General features: G+C 42.0%; 1 protein-coding gene across 4 annotated transcripts in view; it reads right to left on the bottom strand.

The window, feature by feature from the left end:
- LOC115141231 (type II inositol 1,4,5-trisphosphate 5-phosphatase-like) overlaps positions 1 to 22178 on the bottom strand; it is a 32844-nt gene extending 10666 nt beyond the window's left edge. Inside the window, exons 1-12 of one of the 4 annotated variants that reach the window (XM_029679981.2) lie at positions 21882 to 22177; positions 20816 to 20895; positions 20614 to 20711; positions 20474 to 20503; positions 20274 to 20384; positions 15504 to 15647; positions 8091 to 8187; positions 7310 to 7504; positions 6043 to 6144; positions 5272 to 5386; positions 1192 to 1308; positions 265 to 452 (exon numbers count right to left, since the gene is read on the bottom strand). In XM_029679981.2, the coding sequence (XP_029535841.2) occupies positions 265 to 452; positions 1192 to 1308; positions 5272 to 5386; positions 6043 to 6144; positions 7310 to 7504; positions 8091 to 8187; positions 15504 to 15647; positions 20274 to 20384; positions 20474 to 20503; positions 20614 to 20711; positions 20816 to 20895; positions 21882 to 21938 (1334 nt within the window). In that variant the 5' untranslated portion in view covers positions 21939 to 22177. Of the gene's footprint in view, positions 1 to 264; positions 453 to 1191; positions 1309 to 5271; positions 5387 to 6042; positions 6145 to 7309; positions 7505 to 8090; positions 8188 to 14585; positions 14696 to 15503; positions 15648 to 16094; positions 16176 to 20273; positions 20385 to 20473; positions 20504 to 20613; positions 20712 to 20815; positions 20896 to 21881 lie in introns of those variants that run through there. The other 3 variants (XM_029679982.2, XM_029679983.2, XM_029679984.2) reach the window with 3 other exon arrangements.
- Positions 22179 to 23607: the final 1429 nt, after the last annotated feature.

The raw sequence follows: 23607 nt of genomic DNA, 5'->3' as shown, positions 1-23607 counted from the left end.
TACAAAGCATGGTGTTTCACTACAACTACCAAATCCAGGGTCCTGTTCATTAGGCACAAAATAACAAACAAAAACAACAGACTGAAAAGGCAGGGATCTTCTGGACTCCTTTTTGTTTTCCTTTGCAAAATATTTTCAATGTGTGCCCTAATGAATACGACCCAAAACATATCCAATAAGAAACACTCATTTAAATGTTTTGGCCCTAATGAACACAACCCTGAAAAGTGGAAATACTGCTTTGTACTAAAGACTTGTTCATACTCGTGCTTCAAGATGGTGAGTGGGACCAGCGCGAGGTCGTGCTGGCGGAAAAGCAGCCTACTGCAGATGTCCTTGTAGTCCTGGTTGCGCCTTTCGTACTCCTCGATGTGGGCGGCCAGGTGGGAGTTGACCACACAGATGTCAGAGTTGTGGAAGCGGAAGCGGATGGCCACAGCACCTTTGTTTCCCTGAGGTGAGAGGTTTGTAAAACATTTTATATTATGTGCCCTTATAGAACAAACAATTTCCCTGCTGCATCATGAAAAGTGGCACAATCAGTACGGTTTCAGAAAAAGCTTTGTTTATCTAGCAGTGGATACGATCACATGCAACTTCAAATACAACTAGTGCAAGTTATTAACAAACACGGAATCAGATGGTTATTGTCAACAACATTGCAGATGTCAGAGGATTGGTTAGCTAGCAAGCCCGTGAGGCAAGGTAAAATATCACAAATAGACCTAGATAAAGGGAGAAGAATAATCAACCTGTTGAACATAGCTATAGCCATCAGTCTTGTGTGTTTTCACGGTCATCACTCACTCACTGTTAAGTTTGTCAAGGTCCCGACTTTAACGTTAGCTATCCTGCTACAGAGCTTGTACCGGGATGCGCTCGCATCACCCGAACTTGACATCTGTTTGTATACAAATAAATAGCTCTATGAACAATAGGAAATCCAATGCGTTTTCCAAACATACCTGGGTTCCATGTCTGGTGTATTTGAGTGAGAAAAACTGGTTTTCTGAACCATGGTAAAAAGCAGAGTTTGTAGGTAGGAGGGGTTGTAGTGCAATAGAACTCCTTATCCCAACTGTCAAATGGAAGCTAAATGAAACTAGTGGACGCCAGCCAACCTCCTGCTCTAAACTGCTAAGCAATTGATTACAACCCGCTTAGCGGCCTAGCATCCCTCACGCCACCTACCATTCTACCCATGATGCCGGTGCCCACGGTCTCTGCCTCCATCTCAGAGATGTGCTTGGCGTGCTCATTCCTCACGTAAAACAGCAGCATAATGCCCACCAGACGAACCAGTTTCATCTGTAGGGATACACAGGGGTCATGGGTCACAGACAGAACAAATACACTGATCAAGCATTTGCTATTAGCCTGATCCTGGATGTGTTTGTGCTGTTTACGAAACACCTAAGGTCATTCAGGTAGTGTTAGCGGAAGGGGTAACCAAGAGGACCACAGTGAAGTGGCATACAGGACAATGCAATATTGTTCATGCCAATACTGCAGGAGCAAAAATGCTAAATTGCTAACAGTCAGATTGTTCCACATTCAATCCTGTCAAGAATATAAACCGAAGTAGGATATAACCCAACATTACCATATTAATGTGAAACCAGCCATTTCACAGATTCTTGCCCTATGCTATGTCAATTACGAAGCGACCAAGTGTGCTAAATTCACACCAGTGACAGAGGACTGACAAATGACACGTCATTTTACAAGCCTTTGAAAAGAGGAAGAAGCAGTTGGTGTTGAGTCGGCAATTTATAAAAAGGGGAAATAGGTCTAGATAAAAAGAAGATTGAAAAAGAGAAGCTCACGTACAAGCTTTCACCAGGTTAACAAAACCACACTTTACAGTATAAAAGGGAAGCAAATAAGTCATTACAACATTGTACCACTTTGCTTTGGAAACATCTGTAGTACAGCGACACTCAATTGTACCAACTGTGACTACATGCATCCTTCCTTACTCACTGACATGCATGTGTTTGGATAAGTGAAAGGAATATTAGCACCCCACTTCTTTTACCAATCCTACCCTCTCATATCGGTGAATATTTGATTTTAAGGAAGGAAGCATGTGTTTTTGGCATATTCAAACAGGGCCTTAGTTATAAAAAAAAAAGAAACATGTATGTAACCTTCCCCACAGTCACATTAGGGTGACTCCTATTTCTCCCCTTCTCTGCTGTCTATCACAGCCTCCTGGTTTCAGCCAATCAGTGTGGCCGAATGGACAAAGCAAAGTGGTATGATGTTGTAATGACTTATTCAAAACTGTAATATCTTATGCTTCACGGAGAAGTGGCTGATCGACGACACTATCAACATACAGCTGGCTGGTTATACGCTGCAACGGCAGGATAGAACAGCAGCGTCTGGTAAGACAAGGGGAGGCGGACTATGTATTTTTGTAAATAACAGCTGGTACACGATATCTAAGTCTCAAGCTATTGTCTCGCCTGAGGTAGAGTATCTCATGATACTCATGATACTCATCTCATGCACAGACTGGAATTATGTTCTGTGATTCCTCCGATGGCATTGAGGAGTACACCACATCAGTCATTGGCTTCATCAATAAGTGCATTGATGACATTGTCCCCACAGTGACCATACGTACATACCCAAACCAGAAGCCATGGATTACAGGCAACATCCGCACTGAGCTAAAGGGTAGAGCATGCATGAGAGCACCAGCTGTTCTAGAAGACTGTGTGATCACGCTCTCCGCAGCCGATGTGAGTAAGACCTTTACACAGGTCAACATTCACAAGGCCGCAGGGCCAGACGGATTACCAGGATGTGTATTGCGAGCATGCGCAGACCAACTCTCCCTGTCCAAGTCTGTAATACCAACATGTTTTAAGCAGACCACCATAGTGCCTGTGCCCAAGAATACTAAGGAAACCTGCCTAAATGACAAGCGACACGTAGCACTCACGTCTGTAGCCATGAAGTGCTTCGAAAGGCTGGTTGACATCAACACCATTATCCCAGAACCCCTAGACCCACTCCAATATGCATACCGCCCCAACAGATCCACAGATGATGCAATCGTTATTACACTCCACATTGCCCTTTCCCACCTGGACAAAGGGAACACCTATGAGAATGCTATTAATTGACTACAGCTCAGAGTTCAACACCATAGCTTAGTGATGAGTTGAGGGTACTAAGGACACTGAGACTAAACACCTCCCTCTGCAACTGGATCCTGGACGTCCTGACGGGCCGCCCCCAGGTGGTAAGGGTAGGTAACAACACATCCACATCCAACATGGGTGCGTGGTCAGTCCCCTCCTGTATTCCCTGTTCACTGATGACTGCACGGCCAGGCACGACTCCAAACACCATCATTAAGTTTACCAATGACAACAGTGGTAGGCCTGATCACCAACAACAACAAGACAGCCTATAGGGAGGACGTCAGAGACCTGGCCGTGTGGTGCCAGGACAACAACTTCTCCCTCAACGTGATCAAGACAAAGGCAAGGATTGTGGACGACAGGAAAAAGAGGGCCCGAGCACGCCCCCATTCTCATCGACAGGGCTGGAGTGGAGCAGGTTGAGAGCTTCAAGTTCCTTGGTGTCCACATCACCAACAAACTAACATGGTCCAAGCACACCAAGACAGTCGTGAAGAGGGCACGTCAAAACCTATTCCCCCTCAGGAGACTGAAAAGATTTGGCATGGGACCGTAGATCCTCAAAAAAGGTTCAACAGCTGCACTATCGAGAGCATCCCGATTGGTTGCATCACTGCTTGGTAAGGCAACTGTTCGGCCTCCGACCACAAGGCACTACAGAGGGTAGTGCGAACGGCCCAGTACATCACTGGGGCCAAGCTTCCTGCCATCCAGGACCTCTATATCAGGCAGTGTCAGAGGAAGGCCCTAAAAATTGTCAAAGACTCCAGCCACCCTAGTCATAGACTGTTCTCTCGGCTACCGCACGGCAAGCGGTACCGGAGCGCCGAGTGTAGGTCCGAAAGGCTTCTAAACAGCTTCTACTCCCAAGCCATAAGACTCCTGAACACCTAATCAAATGGCTCCCCAGACTATTTGCATTGCCCACCCCTTTACACTGCTGCTACTCTCTTATCATCTAGGCATCGTCACTTTAATTACTCTACCTACATGTTCATATTACCTCAACTAACCGGTTCCCCCGCACATTGACTATACTGGTACCCCCCTGTATATAGTCTCGCTATTGTTATTTTACTACTGCTCTTTAATTACTTTTATTTCTTATTCTTATCCATATATTTTTTAAAACTGTGTTGTTGGTTAGGGGCTCGTAATTAAGCATTAAGCACCTGTTGTATTCGGAGCATGTGACTATTCAAATTTGATATTTGGACTCTGGCCCCTCCCACTCTAGCTCAGAGTGGTTATCATCTTCAGCCGATGAGGACACCAAGTTTGGCTGGGGAACAAGTTTACAGTGTGTTTTCTAGAAGTGTTTGTGCATGCATCAACAATGAAGGTTGGGGCCTTATATTGTTGGGGATGTTTAATGCATGCTACTGAAACCTTGCTAGTGTTGGTTATCTTGTTATAAATATACATTTGTTCTGTCGCCAGCTGGTAGCATTGTTACCTCCTGCATGTTGTCGATTTACAGAACTGCCAGCCACTGTAACTATTGCATGTTTGTAGCTATTAAGTATTAAGTGCATGTTTCAACTACTGCGAGAGAGTATGTTATATTCAAACTAAAGTTGTGGAAGAGTCTAGAAAGCCTGGTGCACTAATGCATGTTCACTTGATTTACAGCCTTGGCCTAGTAATTAAGCAAAGGTGCCCCTTAAAAATCTCTAGCTGGTTAGAGAGACATGGCCATAAATCCTGACTGTCAGCTAGCCTCGTCAGTGATTAGCTCCTCTCTCCAATGATATGTATCCTGTAGTAGGTCTACTGTGTTAGCATGCCTAATGTGTGTGTAATGCTACGCTATGTACAGACCTGACAACATTACCCGTTGTTAATTTCATTTCTTTCACAGAACCACAAGATCGTTTGTGTGTGGTAGTGAACTAAAGAATACAACTCTGAATATGGCCACATCTGCCTAGTTCTTGCTGGACCGCCTGTAGTGGGTCAGACTAAAGTAGAGTCCGCATTAAGCCACTAGCAGATGAGGGCATCTACAGCAAGATGTTTTTACATTACTATTAGGACACACAACCTTGTGGCAGTAGCAAGACTGGGCATGACAAGTGGCCAGTGGTTAACTGAAGGAGAGGGAGGTTCTTACTAAGGCGTACTTGGCGTCTGGATGCAGCCCCTCAGACACAGCCTTCATCCACTCGGTCTCCTTGGGCGTGTCGTTGAAGAAGAAGGCCTCCTTGCTCAGGTCCAGCTCCTGGAACCTGCAACACAGGGTCATGTTCAGTAGGCACGGAACGGAAGAAAAAACGGGGTGGTACTATCCGAAGGTAACCAATTGATAATCATTTTGGTTTTCCGTTGCTAAACGTTTTGCGACAGTGTGCCCTGATTAACATGATCAAGGGGAGCATAAGTCCTCTCTTCTCAACTGACTCTTTATTTCCTTTTTTTATTTAACCAGAAAAAGCCCATTGTGACCCAGAGTCTCTTTTTCAAGGAAGACCTGGCCAAGAAGGCAGCAACAATCAATACATTACAGAATTAAAACATACAACAACATAATCCAACCTAAAACAAAAAGCAGCATTTACACTCCTCCGTAACAGTCTCCCATCAATATTCTTCTACAATTGAAAACCCTGTGTTCAAGATCCTAATTCGCAGATTAGATAAATGTTATTTAATCTGAACCACCACAAGACTAGTCGTGCACACTGGAAAGGAGACACGATTCATAGAGGTTTGGCTGAATTGGCTCGGTTGCTGCTGTAGCAACTACGACAGTCTGCCCACTCAACACAATCTATGACTTAATTCATCCTCTTGTTGTGGGGTCTCAGACACTGACTGTACCATCTATGTGGGCTATGGATTTAGAGGGGAATTGATTTGTAAGGCCTGGGTGGATGGGACTTACCCCACGCAGTACATGTCAGGGGGAGTGGATGTGGAGCCCAGCCAGGGACGGAGGCTTTCTTTGGGGGTTTGGCCGTTCACATTGTATGTGCCTATGAAGAAACTGAGAGAGAGAGAAGTGGTAAGTACAAAGTCAGAGAGTGGGAGCAAAGCCTAACACTGCCTAATATAGGCGTAACTGGTGAACTGTGCGGGTGTATGGCAGACATGACCTTAGCAAGCCCCTTCAGCAAGAACCTAAACACTTCACAGAGCTGTGTGTGTCCACCACCAGAGGGCATTGCAGTATAAATCACTTGTCGTCATGACACTGTCCATGTTCTGTACAAACCTGCGTCCTAATAATACTACCTCCTGAAATGTGTACTTTTTCACTACCATAAACCAATCATTTACTTTCAAGTTCATGAAGGGAATTGTACAAGTGGGTGGAGAGATTGGGACAGAACCAAAGCTTGTTATCACCAAGACATTTGTAAAAACCCTTTTGCTTAAAACCTGCATTAGAAATGAATGAGTTTGGATAGTAGGAATTCAAAAGCAACCATTTCCTTCAACATTACATGGAAATGGACAATTTGTCAGTTATAGCTATGACATGCTTTTTCACAACTCAACACTGACATCCTGTTTAATGCTAAATGTGACAACCCTGTAGCTTGCGGTACTGACTGTTGTTCCTGATATTTGTGATGAGTCATCGATGTTAGTTTGCATAATACAAGTTGGATAGCTACAAATACAAAACCTGGGTGGTTTGAGCCCTGAATGCTGATTGGCTGACAGTCTTGATATCAGACCATATACCACAGGTATGACAAAAAATATATACATTTACTGCTCTAATTACATTGGAAATCCGTTTTTAATAGCAATAAGCTACCTCAGGGATTTGTGATATATGGCCAATATACCACAGCATTGTGTAGTGCCTAAGAACAGCCATTAGCCGTGGTAAATTGGACATATACCACAGCCCCTCTGGCCTTATTGCTGAAATATACCCTTTTCACATTATTGTTCCAACCCGGAACAAATTGTGGTAGCTGGGATATTTATTTTAACATTGTCCTTTCCAGATGTGTAACCAGAAAAGCCCAGTACAAGTCGGCTTGGCTTGTGACTCAAGCAATATAGTAGCGGGCTAGTAACTGGTCCAGCAATGGTGGATGCCTAACCAGCCCAGCACAGTATAGCTCAGCAGCATGAAAATGATATAAGAACACATGTTCAGTGACGTTGATAGGGACAGAGGCAGGGCGGGTTACCTGAAATTCTCCAGGTAGGTGTAGATGTCCTCGTTCTTGAGCAGCTCACAGCGGATGAGGTTGTCGCGCAGGCCAAACTGCGGCATGGCTAGCATTGTGGCTTTGTTGGACGCTGTGTGGCTGGACTGGCGTACCAGGTCATCTCTGCCCTCGCGCTTCAGCTCATCCCAGCCCTCACGCTTCACTTTCCCTTGGCTGCAGGGCCCACAAGATGGATGTTTTTAGTTGCAATAATTGTGCTGGGTGGAGGTTTCAGCTACCTTAGTTGAATGCACTGACGGTAGGTCGCTCTAGATAAGAACGTCTTCTAAATGACCAAATGTGTGTATGTGAGGGGACAGGAGTGTCAGAAACGTAGTTACACCCCTTTATTACGGTATAACATCTTCCACTACAGATCTCGTTTCAGACTAAACCAACTGAAGGTATCACAAGAGTGTGTTTGCACTTGGCACCAAGTTCTTTCTTGTGTAGAGCTACAGTTAGGCTATCATTATTTAATGTCCAGGATGATTTGTGTTTTTTTTTTCTTAAGTCATGATGTTCATTAACCTGGCTGGAAGCTAATGTCGTGAGAGACATTATATAGTGATTTTGTAATAGGGTCAAGGGCCTAATGTACCCACAACACAAACATTTCAATGTCGTCATCAATACAGGAGAGGGGTTAGAGGGCGAGATGAGAAATCCAATATGGCACACTGGTCCTTTTATCCTTCTTCAAGCACCAAGCCATTTACATACCACTGTCAGAGAGAGGAGAGTGGTGTTCAGTACTTACCTCTCTGGGCCGGACTCCACTCTGGGGTGCTCCACTCCACTGTTCACCCTCTTGTTCCCTTCTACTGGGGATCTGCTTACTGCGTTCAATGAGTTCCCTGTTGAGTGAGTGAGTGAGTCATAAATCAAGAAAGAGAGAGCGGGAGGGAGTTGAAAGAGAGAAAGACAACAAGGGAGAGAAAGAGCGAGCCAAAAGGAGTTGTAAAACCAAGTCATTCTAATCAGGTAAAAACATTGCCATGTGCCAACACTAATCCTATAAGGCCCCTGGAGCTAGCAATGCAAATGCTTCACCTGTGAAGAATCAATCAGCTCATGCCTGAAATAGACCCCACACAAGTCAATAGTGAAGTCGATTTGGTCCTTGCCTACTCGGAAGTACGGAAAATGGACTGAGGCTGTTTTCAAAAGCATTGCATTAGATATAGCATGTTATTATATAGTGAACAAAAATAAACATGTAAAGTGTTTGTCCCATGTTTCATGAGCCGTTTCATGAGCTGAAATTAGCTATAAGTTCCCTGAAATTTTCCAAATGCACAAAAAGCTTATTTTCTCGCAAATGTGTACAAACGTGTTTACATTCCTGTTAGTGAGGACTTCTTCTTTGCCAGGATAATCCAACCACCTGACAGTTTGACACATCAAGAAGCTGATTAAACAGCATGATCATTACACAGGTGCACCTCATGCTGGGGACAATAAGGCCACTAAAATGTGCAGGTGTCACAACACCATGCCACAGATGTCTCAAGTTGATGGAACGTGCAAAAGGCATGCTGACTGCAGGAAATGTCCCCAGAGCATTGAATATTCATTTCTCTACCATAAGCCACCTCCAAACATTGTTTTAGAGAATTTGGCAGTACGTTCAACTGGACTTACAACCGCAGACCACGTGTAACCATGCCAGCCCAGGACCTCCACATCTGACTTCTTCACCTGTGGGATCTTCTGAGACCAGCCACCCGGAACAGATGAGGAAACTTTAGGTTTGCACAACCAAAGAATTTCTGCACAGATTGTAAGGAACCATCTCAGGGAAGCTCATCTCCGTGCTCGTCATCCTCACCAGGGTCTTGACCGGACTACAGTTCGGCGTCGTAACCAACTTCAGCGGGCGAATGCTTACCTTTGATGGCCACTGGTACACTGAAGATGTGTGCGCTTTACGGACAAATGGTGGTTTCAATTGTACCAGACAGATGGCAGACAGCGTGTATGGTGTTGTGAGGGCGAGCAGTTTGCTGAAGTCAACGTTGTACAGAGAACAGAGTGCCCCATGGTGGCTGTGGGGTTATGGTATGGGCAGGCATAAGCTACGGAAAAACAAACTACATTTTGTCAATGGCAATTTAAATGCACAGAGCTACCACGACGAGGCTCTGAGGCCCATTGTCGAGCCATTAATCCGCCGCCATCACCTCATGTTTCAGCATGATAATGCATGGCCCCAAGTCACAAGGATCTGTACACAATTCCTGGAAGCTGAAAATGTCCCAGTTCTTCCATGGCCTGCATACTTAGACATGTCACCCATTGATTATGTGGAACACGCTGTACGACAGTTTGTTCCAGTTTCCGCCAATATCCACCAACTTCGCACAGCCATTCAAGAGGAGTGGGACAACATTCTACAGGCCACAATCAACAACCTGATCAACTCTATGCGAAGGAGATGTAGCACTGCATGAGGCAAATGACTTTTTTTTTTTAAGGCATATGTGACCAACAGATGCATATCTGTATTACTAGTCATGTGAAATCCATAGACTAGGGCCTAATGAATTTATTTCAATTTACTGATTTCCTTATATGAACTGTAACACAGTAAAATCTTTGAAATTGTTGCATGTATATTGTTGTTCAGGCATAACCTTTATTTATCCAGGTTAATCTCAAATGACATCAACTCTCTATTGCAAGATACCCTAGACAATACATTGCATTTTAAGTAGTTCAAATCAATGGAAGAGTCAAGGCCTGAGTCTAAGACAATATGGCCACTGTCTCCTACTGTTTGGCAGAACAAACTAAGAACATGGCAAGTGTATTAGAGGAAATTGCTTTAGAGGGTGTATCGTTTTGTTTTTGTTTAACCACCATATACTGTAGCAGTATCTGATTGCGAGTTCATCGTTTATTGCATTCTGTTTAAGAGAATCAACTCAATACAAGCAGCTGTGCAAGAAATTAGCCAACAGGTTTTCATGCAATAGGCCTAGGCCTACAAGCGTTTGAGATTTGTTGTCCAGTATGAGGACAAGATAGCAAAAACCGATCTGGGACCAGGGGTGTATTCACTAGGAACGAAACTGAAGCAAACAGAATGAAAACGGGGAGACATACCTGAATGTATCCAATAGAAACTCGTTTGTTGATAAATGTTTTCCATTTGCAATTGTTTGCTACGGTTTGGACTAGAGGTCGACCGATTATGATTTTTCAACGCCGGTACCGATTATTGGAGGACCAAAAAAAGCCGATGTTTCTTTTGTAATAATGACAATTACAACAATACTGAATGAACACTTATTTTAACTTAATATAATACATCAATAAAAATCCATTTAGCCTCAAATAAATAATGAAACATGTTCAATTTGGTTGTAAATAATGCAAAAACAAAGTGTTGGAGAAGTAAAAGTGCAATACGTGCCATGTAAAAAAGCTAACGTTTAATTAAGTTCCTTGCTCAGAACATATGAAAGTTGGTGGTTCCTTTTAACATGAGACTTCAAAATTCCAAGGTAAGCGGTTTTAGGTTGTAGTTAATATAGTATGTATAGGACTATTTCTCTCTATACCATTTGTATTTCATATACCTTTGACTATTGGATGTTCTTATAGGCACTATAGTATTGCCAGTGTAACAGTATAGCTTCCGTCCCTCTCCTCGCCCCTACCTGGGCTCGAACCATGAACACATCGACAACAGCCACACTTGAAGCAGCATTACCCATCCCTCCACAAAAGCCGCGGCCCTTGCAGAGCAAGGGGAATAACAACTCCAAGTCTCAGAGCGAGTGACGTTTGAAACGCTATTAGCGCACACCCAGCTCACTAGCTAGCCATTTTACATCGGTTACACCAGTCATTAGGCTGATAGGCTTGAAGTCATAAACAGCGCTGTGCTTGCGAAGAGCTGCTGGCAAAACGCACAAAAGTGCTGTTTGAATGAATGCTTACGAGCCTGCTGCTGCCTACCATCGCTCAGACTGCTCTATCAAATCATAGACTTAATTATAACATAATAACACACAGAAATACGAGCCTTTGGTCATTAATATGGTCGATGATTGATTGATTGTTTTTTATAATATACGTTTAATGCTAGCTAGCAACTTACCTTGGCTTCTACTGCATTCGCGTAACAGGCAGGCTCCTCGTGGAGTGCAATGAGAGGCAGGTGGTTAGAGTGTTGGACTAGTTAAGTCATAGGTTGCAAGATTGAATCCTCCGAGCTGACAAGGTGAAAATCTGTCGTTCTGCCCCTGAACATGGCAGTTAGCCTAGGAACGGTGGGTTGTCATTGAAAATAATCATGCGTTCTTAACTGACTTACCTAGTTAAATAATGGTATAAAAAAATATTTTAAAAAAAATATATATATATATAAATAAATAAAAAAATTAAAAAATCGACCAAATCGGCACCCAAAAATACCGATTTCCAATTGTTATGAAAACTTGAAATTGGCCCCAATTAAATCGGCCATTCCAATTAATCGGTCAACCTCTAGTTTGGACCAATGATTACACCCCAGGCTAAGCACAAGATGTATTGAGTTGCTTCGTGAACTAGGCATGGATAACTTCAGGAACCAATAGCTTACTGCAATTGGACAGGACTTGGGAAAAAAACAGCTGGAAGTTAACATAGGCTAATACAACGTAAACATAGGCTCATCCTTTTGTAAAGCCTACCACGGAACCCAAACCGTCTGCGCACGTGTGCCATCGTGCATAAATGTATTTTGTTCCCCTACACCAAATGCGATCACGACACGCAGGTTAAAATATCAAACCAATTACATGAATTTGGGGACAGGTCAAAAAGCATTAAACATGTATGGCAATTTAGCTAGCTAGCTTGCACATGCTAGCTAATTTCTCCTATTGCTGTCTGTTGCTAGCTCATTTGTCCTGGGATATAAACATTAGGTTGTTGTTCTACCTGAAATGCACAAGGTCCTCTACTCTGACAATTAATCCACACACAAAACGGTCAACCGAATAGTTTCTAGTCATCTCTCCTCCTTCCAGGCTTTTTCATCTTTGAACTGATATGGTGATTGGCATCTTAACTTTCATAGTATTACTACACCGACCGGCAACACAGTTCGTCTTTAAATCACCCACGTGGGTATAACCAATGAGGAGATGGGATGAGGGTACCTGCTTTTATAAACCAATGAGGAGATGGGAGAGGCAGGATTTGCAGCGCGATCTGCGTCAGAAATTGAAAGGACTTCTATTTTAGCCCTTGGCAACGCAGACGCTTGTTGGCACGAGCGAGCAGTGTGGGTGCAATAATTGAATAACATGAATTTCTACATTTATTTTGCAAAGCGCGCGCACGTGACGTGTCCAGTCTGGTCAGCATGTACTTCTAATCACATCACACACAAGTTCTTACCATCTCGGGGAAATTCCTTGCATACTATACACTCTCAAGGCAGTCAAGGTAAATGTTAGCTTTATCTATTGTTTATGGAAAGTGGTTGCAAAACAATACCAGAGGAAGAACTCAAATTTCTGTAGTGCAATGGAATCACTCATAATCAGAGGCTACAGCTACCCAAAAGAAAGTCTAATAGTTCGTTCACCACAGATACAATTCCTGATAAAGACTGCATTAAGAATGGAATATATTGTTTCAAAGGCTAACCAAGAGGGAGAAGTCTAGGCTATTGAATGCTGGCTTTGGGCATACTGGTGTACAAAACAGGGGCATTGGAGAACCAGAGTGCTATTTTGAGTCAACAAAATGACAGTATCAATTACAGTGTAGTGGGGCTGTGGTCCATTTGTACTGTGTGTGTGTGTATGTGCGCGCGTGCTATTGGAACACAGGAAATGGAAACAAACGTGAGATCAGATGGAAAATCCCAGAGAGCTGTGGGAGGCCAAAATGGAGGAGGAGTAAGCCCCAACACACAAGATCCCTTGTTCCCAACTCCCTAGAGAGCTTCCCAGTCCCCAAGCCATGCTCATGTTGAAAGTCAACATCTAGACCTAAGGACTTCATTGGATCTCAGCTATTTCCAAAGGATGACTTACTGCATTTCACCGAAGTCCTAAATAATACACCAAAAGACCTCAACGGAGCTTCCCAGTCCCTGACCTAATATTTAAAGTAAATGTCTAGGCCTACATTGGTTTTCAGTAGGCCTATTTCAGAAGTATGATTTACTGCATTTTACCCTCCTTCTGTCCACAGAGAACAGAAGATAAGCTAGCCTATAAAGTGTCTTATTAGCAGGACTTTTACATTCATCTGTGGTCATGGTAAGGCTTGTTAAACCTGTTAAACACTACACCAACAAACAATCCACTGTAAAGACAAAGTAAGTATTGCGATCATCACTAATTACAGTCTAAAAATAGAAACATTAAAGGCTGCCCTGTCTTGGTTCAATAAAGGAAAGTGTGAGTCAACCACTTAGCTGCAGCATACTACAGTGTGGGTGCACAAAAGTCAGTGCTCATCACAAAGTTCAGCATTGCATAAAATAACCATTTGTATCTAGGAGTAATAAAATGGGCAGTTAAATATGTTCTTATCTGCAATCTACTAATATGGACACTTTCCAAGATACAAAAATAAAGAGAACCCAAGACAATCAAACTACAGCGTCCAGCCATTTCCAATTGAAATGAGTGGCTACTAATTGCCTGTCTAGCTTTACACCTTCAGTTGACAGATACTGAGATAGCTAAAACAGTGAAAATCCAAAGCTGCTGAACGTCAGGTTTGCATGGTGCATTACCAAACCCAAATCAGGACACTATGACTGATGAAATGTCGCAAACCTACAGAATATGGCCTGTCTTAGCTATCTTACAAATATAGACGGCGAACCTTAACAAACCATAATATCGACATGATATATATGGATAGCTAGCTAATTACCTAACTAGCGCGCTCGTTCCAAACCATAACTCTGCTCGAAAACATCCAATAAATAATGCCACTTAACTATATAACGTTACTCTAGCTAGCTACTTCAACTAATAAGCCGGCTAGCTACATATCATTTTGTCAACGTTTTAGCTTGAATCAAGGGAAGACAAGTAACGTTAATCGGTGCATATTTAGCTAGCAAGCAGAAAGTAGAGCTAGCACAAAAAAAGCTAGCAGAAGTTATATTCTTAGCAAAGCTAGCTAATGTGAACAAGCACTGCTGCACAGAAAAAAAGTTACTTGCGTTTCAGACTGGGCTAGCAAATAGACAATCTAAATACAACAGAAAATCATAAACCTTTCCCCCTACCAGTTTCTTTATTCACTCCAGACATATCCAAGGAGTGCTTCCACGCATGATGTGCAGTGCAATGTCCAAGGACCTGTTCTGTTCGTGCAAGGAATGTTGATACATTTTTTTTCACGCGCACTTGCGCAAGTGACGACGGTGTCACAGACCAAACTAATCAACCAAGAAAACACTGGGCGGTCTCTGGCAAGTGGCATTCAGTACAAATGTTTACACAACTATGAAGCGTTTATGTCGGCCAAATGCAGTCTTACAATTATTTCCATGTCAACCAATTTTTTAACTAATGTGAAATGATATGCATTGTACACGCATAAAGAAATTGTATGAAATAATGAAAGTATATTTCAGTGGCAGGAGAAAATCTAAGAAGATACAACAACAACAACAACAACAACAAAACAACAACAAATCAACATTGCAAATAGCATCTAGATGTACAGGTTGGGGCGCTTATCAATCAGAGTGCCAGAGCAAATAGCTTCCTTTGACAGTGGCTGACACTGACAGGCACACATGTGCGATAGTTTGCTCACAGTGTGAAGATAGATCCATTGTGAAATAGTAATTCTAGAGTTAAAGCCAATATGGAAGATAATGTTGTCACTTTCCCCAAAGTTTAACAAGACCAACTAACATCAACAAGAGACATGTCACAAAACCATAAGGAATGACATAGCTTTGTGATGTTACTTTGGAGGGCACCTCCTAGGCTTTGGATCAGATACAGTTATCATGATCCAAGAATCATGGTTAAATTATCAATCTTGTGCTTTCTTAGTGTAGGCCTGTAATTTAACTCAGCTGTCAGCTACACATACTTGCTAGATATTACCACACAATGGGCTCTGTGTGATAAGGGTAGACGTTCAGGGAGGGTACTGACTGAGAGGGACACGAAGAGGGCTGTTGGCTTACCTGTTTTCTTATGCTGGCTGATCTTGGTGTGTGTTGTTCCCAAAGGTGCAAGGGTCTGTTTGACGCCACCTTGGCCTTTGGAGGCTTTGCAGTACTTGTGGAGCCACTCAAACTTCGGTGCTTCCTTGGGAGACTTGCAAACATCTGAAGGAGGAAAAAGGGAAGCATGAAAAAGGCACTTACACAAATCCCAAAATATGCCATTTCAATTGTAGGCTATAAACACACAATTGTAGGCTATAAACACAATTGTAGCCTATTTGTTATTCAAATGGTTTATATTTGTTGCCCCAATCCTCCACGTAAGTGGAAAAGCTGGAGGAGCATCAATGACAAGGAAACAATTCCAAGAGATCCTCTGCAGTGATTCACAGAACACACAATGAGGATAATCATCAGTAATACAGTATTCAGTTATGTCCCCTCTTTCACATGGTTCACACACACAAACACACACACACAAACACACACTTCCTATTACACATACATTTGCGCTACCTTAAGAATATTACCGCACCAAAATCACTCATGCTGCTATTTTACTTTCAATAAGACCACACGCTCGTACAAAGATGTCACTTTTCTGCTTACCTTGTGAGTTTCTCACATTCTTCCTGTTCACAACAAAACCTGACAAGTTACCAAACCTTTCCATCACTGTTTCCTCTCACAGAGTAAAAATGAGTGTGGCCCTTTAAAAAAAAAACTTTAGTCATCCATCTTAAATTTAAGAGCTCCATTGTGTAAAGTAGTGAGCTAATGCCAAAAATGACACATACATAGCAAAGTAGACTCTGTGTCTCAACGAATCCAGTGGCTCATCCGATTGAGATAAACAGGAAAAAAACACGTAAAAGCCGAATTCTAATACACTGCTCAAAAAAATTAAGGGAACACTTAAACAACACAATGTAACTCCAAGTCAATCACACTTCTGTGAAATCAAACTGTCCACTTAGGAAGCAACACTCATTGACAATAAATTTCACATGCTGTTGTGCAAATGGAATAGACAACAGGTGGAAATTATAGGCAATTAGCAAGACACCCCCAATAAAGGAGTGGTTTTGCAGGTGGTGACCAAAGACCACTTCTCAGTTCCTATGCTTCCTGGCGGATGCTTTGGTCACTTTTGAATGCTGGCGGTGCTTTCACTCTAGTGGTAGCATGAGATGGAGTCTAAAACCCACACAAGTGGCTCAGGTAGTGCAGCTCATCCAGGATGGGACATCAATGCGAGCTGTCGCAAGAAGGTTTGCTGTGTCTGTCAGCGTAGTGTCCAGAGCATGGAGGCGCTACCAGGAGACAGGCCAGTACATCAGGAGACATGGAGGAGGCCGTAGGAGGGCAACAACCCAGCAGCAGGACCGCTACCTCCGCCTTTGTCCAAGGAGGAGCCGGAGGAGCACTGCCAGAGCCCTGCAAATTGAACTCCAGCAGGCCACAAATGTGCATGTGTCTGCTCAAACGGTCAGAAACAGACTCCATGAGGGTGGTATGAGGGCCCGACGTCCACAGGTGGGGGTTGTGCTTACAGCTCAACACTGTGCAGGACGTTTGGCATTTGCCAGAGAACACCAAGATTGGCAAATTCGCCACTGGCGCCCTGTGCTCTTCCCAGATGAAAGCAGGTTCACACTGAGCACGAGACAGACGTGACAGAGTCTGGAGACGCCGTGGAGAACGTTCTGCTGCCTGCAACATCCTCCAGCATGACCGGTTTGGCGGTGGGTCAGTCATGGTGTGGGGTGGCATTTCTTTGGGGGGCCGCACAGCCCCCCATGTGCTCGCCAGAGGTAGCCTGACTGCCATTAGGTACCGAGATGAGATCCTCAGACCCCTTGTGAGACCATATGCTGATGCGGTTGGCCCTGTGTTCCTCCTAATGCAAGACAATGCTAGACCTCATGTGGTTGGAGTGTGTCAGCAGTTCCTGCAAGAGGAAGGCATTGAGGCTATGGACTGGCCCGCCCATTCCCCAGACCTGAATCCAATTGCGCACATCTGGGACATCATGTCTCGCTCCATCCACCAACGCCACGTTGCACCACAGACTGTCCAGGAGTTGGCGGATGCTTTAGTCCAGGTCTGGGAGGAGATCTCTCAGGAGACCATCCACCACCTCATCAGGATCATGCCCAGGCATTGTAGGGAGGTCATACAGGCACGTGGAGGCCACACACACTACTGAGCCTCATTTTGATTTGTTTTAAGGACATTACATCAAAGTTGGATCAGCCTGTAGTGTGGTTTTCCACTTTAATTTTGAGTGTGACTCCAAATCCAGACCTCCATGGGTTGATACATTTGATTTCCATTGATAATTTTTGTGTGATTTTGTTGTCAGCACATTCAACTATGTAAAGAAAAAAGTATTTAATTAGAATATTTAATTCATTCAGATCTAGGATGTGTTATTTTAGCGTTCCCTTTATTTTTTTGAGCAGTGTATATAATTCAGATGGAAGGAAATATTATATTTATCCTACACTTACATAGTTACAAATGCTTAGTTAAGCAACAGACATAAACTACTCAGGAAGAGCACACAGCACTAAAACTCTGCACCTCCCCAGTCTCTTCTCCTTCTTTCACTCTCTCTCTTTCTCTGATGCCATCTCTCTCTCTCTCTCTCTCTCTCTCTCTCTCAAGTATGCATCATATTTGGCTGTTGTCTTATAAGTGACAACTGGTTCCCCTCTTTTTAGAGTTTTGTGTAACTTGTGGTGAGTAGCTACTGTGTCTTTGGTCATCTATTACATCACTTGTACTTTTACCAACTTGAATTAAGCCTATTGTTGTCAACTGAACATTTTCTGAACCGTCTGCCATTTTTCTGAGTAGCAACAAGTACATACAGAACACAATAGACTTACGGTTAAAAAATATGTGATTGTCAGGGTTGAGTAGGTTACTTTCTAAATTTAATCCGTTACAGTTACTAATTACCCGTCCAAAAATCATCAGTAACACAACTTTTGGATTACCCAAACTCAGTAATGTAATCTGATTACATTCCGTTACTTTTAGATTAGTTTCTCCTTAAGAGGCATTAGAAGAAAGACAAAAATGTATGTTACTAATTGAACGACATCTATCGCAGGATAAATCAATGTTAAAGTTTACATAGCTGGCCATATGTTATTGACTGTATGTTTGTTTATTCCATGTGTAACTGTGTTGTTGTGTTGCACTGCTTTGCTTTATCTTGGCCAGGTTGCAGTTGTAAATGAGAACTTGTTCTCAACTGGCCTACCTGGTTAAATAAAGGTGAAATAAAAAAATTAAAAAATATATGGATGTTTAATTTTACTTTATGGGTTGGTTATGTAGGCCTCTTCTAATCCATCGCTTTCTACTACATATAATATGATTATATATTTACATTAAAAACCAAAGTCTATCAGAATATCAATCATTCCAATAAATGTTATACCCCTCGATTTTCAAGAATAGGACTTGGAAATATGTAAGTATAGATTAGTCAAATTATTGTACCTGAGCATAACCCCAAAACTAAGGACTTATTAGCCAGCCCTACTCTGTTTATGATTTTGTTGTCATGGAGGACTGATTGGGCTCATTGATTCGAGTTGAAAAATAAATGCTATGCTCATGGAATGGCATGCTTTGAGCACTACTGAAAAGTGCTATTTACAGTACATGTGAAAAATGAATGCCATATCCTGCATTTGCTATAGGCCTATTGTTGACCTTCTTGTTGGTGACACTTTGATATCTTGAGAATATGCAGTGGTTTCAGGGCAAATCCGCAGATGTTTTGGTAAAAAAGCTGAGGGCTGGGCCTGGAGAAATGTAACCACTCTCAGATTAGAGATAGACAGAGCTATGGATGCAAGGACTGACTAATCATGAAATCCAAATGATTGTTTTAACCATGTTATTAGGCTATACAGTGTTTGTTTACATTTGCAATGTTTACAAACATTGGAGAATAACAGGCATACATATATTTTGGGTTCTCAAGGAGTATGATAGTTGAACTAAGCTCTTGAGGCATTTAAAAGTTATATTCTTCAAGAATCAATGGATATATATATGTATATATATATATATATAATTTATAGGTCCAAGAATGGATGTAGCAACTACAGATTGCCCCTTTAAGTCTGTAGCCTACAAAAGCCTATTCCTGCTCTTTTCCCACACTCCAACAAACACATTTGGTGTGTCATCATAGTGGTCTCTGACTTGTGGTCAGACTTGCTCTGGTGGAACAAACTTTTTTTGTCATTGCTGATTTGAATGTCAATGCGAAAACAGAGAAGTGTCAAAGATTTTATTTTGGAAACATGCTTTCTGAATTTAAAAGTAATCCCTGAGGTCATCATCTAGTTTTTCAAACATGTAATCCATTAATCCCCAACCCTGGAGATTGTACAGTTATTCTATGTGTGGAAAAAGCCCTTCTGTCTTTCAGTAGTGAGAGGAACTACCTGGGCTTGTCCAATAAGCAGATTTTTGTTTTTTCAATTCAAATTATTTTGTAATGGTGTGCATGGCCCTATACTTGGTTATGTCCCAATTCTTTATCCTTCCTTCTAAAGTGTGCACTTGTTCACTTCCCCTCACTGATTTGAAAGGAAATGAATGGTTTACGAAATATGGTGGAAACCCCCTCTTGCCCATGCCTCCACCCATCCAATGCTTATAGATTTGTGGTAAGTAGCGACCAGGTATACACTTCAGGAAAAAGTATTTGGATGCAACACTAGTGATCATTTTATGGAAAAGTAGGCCATGTCTTACCGCTCCAGGCTTTGTTGACCTCACTGAGGAAAAGGCGAGAGTGGGAGCCAAAGGGGAGCCTCACCTCCAGATCCCCATCCTGGAAGTTCAGCCTCACTCTAGTGTCTGCACCTATAGAAATATCACGTGATAGACATTTAAACACTTGGCCCTATGAACATACCAGGGGGAAATTGACCCAGAGAAAAAAGAAAACTCACCCACAAAAGAAAGCTGATCTGCCGAGGACACTGAGGAAAGAATAACATGCTATTACAATGCATTATAAGGCCCACGTCTCCACCTCCATTGTGCATATTATAATAATCAAGTTAAAACCAATCCATTAACTATTGCATACCTTCCACAACTGCAAAGTCATTAGAGATGGGAAAAATGTCATACAATGTGACATCTTCACCAGTTATCGCCATTCTTCTATGGGTAAAAACAAACAGCCTATAGGAAACAAAGGTGGAACATTACTATGGGCAGGTGTAACGCATTTTTTCAGAACATTTATATTTCATAAGTCTGGTGGAATAGCACCAATTACAACTCACGCATGTTCCTTGGTACGCTCCACCAAACCCAATAGTCTGCTTTCAATGACATTGTCCACCAAGACAAGACATTGAACAGCATGTTTACAACAATCTAGTTAAGGGAATTGCAAAGATGTTTGCACAATGTTACATTTGAAAATAGGCCTACACAATTGTTGATATAAAAATGAAATACTTTTTTTTATAAATTGGGAAAAACATTATGCATCAAGTATCTTCAAAGAGCAGAGGCCTAGTCACTGCTATATAAAAACAAATCTAATGTCTGGGAAATATGTAGTCCTACAGTAGGCTATTGTTATGGGCTTGTATTCACGGTAAGGTCTACTACACCTGTTGTATTGGGCGCATATGACAAATACGATTTGATTTGAGTAGCTTGTATAAGATTGCCACCTAGTGGAGGACCTATCATATTGCAAAAAAATTGGACAGTAGCCTCTACATGTCACACCAGTGCTTCATCCAAAAGGATCAAACTTTTATGTTTCCATCTACGCAGCCCGGGCACCCGTGTCTCATTGGCCATGGCTTCAGCGGACCTGCTCTCACTTGGGTCCGTAGCCAGGCCACTGGTATTTTCAGTTGTCATGTACATAACACTGGCTAACTGTGAACTTTCACACCTTCTTATGCAGAGGTTGTTGATTCTGCTCTTCACACATCTTCACTGTTAGCCCTAGTTATTTAAACACAATGTCCATAGTATAACATAAGGGCGTATACTAGTGTAACACTGGTGTTACGGTCGAAAAGCTGCACCAATGTCCTCATTGAGCAACTTGCATTCTGGTTCTTTACACTCAAAGCCTATTAAATCCAAATAATTGTACTATTGAATGAAATATATAAAATATCACTACATTCAGATACACACACGTATAGCCTATTAGGCCTTGACAAACAAACTCCACGGCCTCGCCTTGGGTGAACTGCCCGTAGGCTACTTCGGAATGAAACATTGAGTTCTTCTTCCAAAGGAAGTCAAACATCAGCCTTTAGATAACGCACTCGAAACATCCGAGTGATACAAAAAACATTTAGTGCATGCTATAAAGGATACTATGACGCAATTTTCGCCTTCTGCCAAAATCTCTTGAATTACGAAGGATTGATCCATTACTTAAAACCGTTACTTTCGTGCGAACTCTCTCACACCCTCAAAATACAGATTGAAGCGAGAATAGACACAGGCCAATCGTTTCTCTCTTACGAAGTTGGGCTAGACCACCTACTTATCGAGAACACAAAACAACAAAACCGACTTCAATTTTTGCTTTCACAGTGCGTAAAACTGTATTGCGGTGTTCCCGACATGATTCCGTATTCTTCTAGATGTCCTTATTCCCTTTCCCTTAGATACTTGTGGACCTGCCACGCAAAGATTTCATCGACTAAGAGTGACGTCATGTTTTGGCTGTCGTTCGAGTAAATATTAATTGGATTACTCACTGTTTCAATCAATCAAATATATTTATAAAGCCCTTTTTTACATCAGCCGATGTTTCAAAATGCTATACAGAAACCCAGCCTAAAACCCCAAAGAGCAAGCAATACAGATGTAGAAGCACAGTGGCTTGGACAAACTCCCTAGAAAGGCATGAATCTAGGAAGAAAACTAGAGAGGAACCAGGCTATGAGGGGTGGCCAGTCCTCTTCTGGCTGTTCCAGCGGAGATTATAACAGGACATGACCAAGATGTTCAAACGTTCATAGATGACCAGCAGGGTCAAATAATAATAATCACAGTGGTTGTAGAGGGTGCAACAGGTCAGCACCTCAGGAGTAAATACCAATTGGCTTTTTATAGCTGAGCGTTCAGAGTTAGAGACTTCAGGTGCGGTAGAGAGAGAAAGTCCTGAGGCATGGTCCCAGGGCTCAAGTCCTCCGGGAGGAGAGGGAGTGAGAGAGAATTAGAGGGAGCATAGTTAAATTCACACAGTACACTGGATAATACAGGATAAATACTCCAAATATAACAGACTGACCCTAGCCCCCGACATATAATCTATTGCAGCATAAATAAATACTGTTTAATCGGACAGATAATAATATAATATATAATTATAATATAATATATATAATATATATAATATAATTTAGTAATACTAAATTGTAGATGTGCTATCTACTTCATACACACCAGGATCGGATAGGTTACTTTCTAAATGTATTCTGTTAAGTTACCTGCTAGTTACCTTTCCAAAATTGCAATCAGTAATGTCATTTTTGGATTACCCAAATTCACTAATGTCACGTCATTACTTTCAGTTGCTGTTGGATGACTTTCATTTAAGAGGCATTAGAAGAAGACAAAAAGGATGATCGAACGCATTTGCTGTGTCATCATAGTAGTGGTCTCTGACTTGATGTTAGATTGGCTAAGGTGGAACAAACCCAAACTTGCACCTCTCTTCAAACCTAAATTGAATGTCATTGAGAAAACATAAAGGTGTTATGTATTTGTTCACAAACATCCTTTCTGAATTTAAAAGTACGAATCATCGAGTTTTTCAAAAGTGTCTCTAATATGATTACAATATTATTTGCTGTTAACGTAATTGTTTACAGGTTTAAAAAAAAATGTAATCAGATTAAATGTAACTGGATTACATGAAATTAGTTACTCCCCAATCCTGATACACACACATATCAAACACTTATTCATCAGGCAAAAGAAAGTTACATTATTATATCATTTGGACAGTATTGTGTAGCCATGTCTAGCCACCAATACCTTTTGTAGTTTAATAGGAAAAAACATAGGCCCTGGACCTTTTTATTAAGAT

The sequence above is a fragment of the Oncorhynchus nerka genome, linkage group LG14 (genome assembly GCF_034236695.1).
Source record: "Oncorhynchus nerka isolate Pitt River linkage group LG14, Oner_Uvic_2.0, whole genome shotgun sequence".
In the NCBI taxonomy this organism is placed as follows: domain Eukaryota; kingdom Metazoa; phylum Chordata; class Actinopteri; order Salmoniformes; family Salmonidae; genus Oncorhynchus; species Oncorhynchus nerka.
The sequence above is the reverse complement of the archived record's forward strand: the minus strand, read 5'-3'. Positions and strand labels throughout refer to the sequence as shown.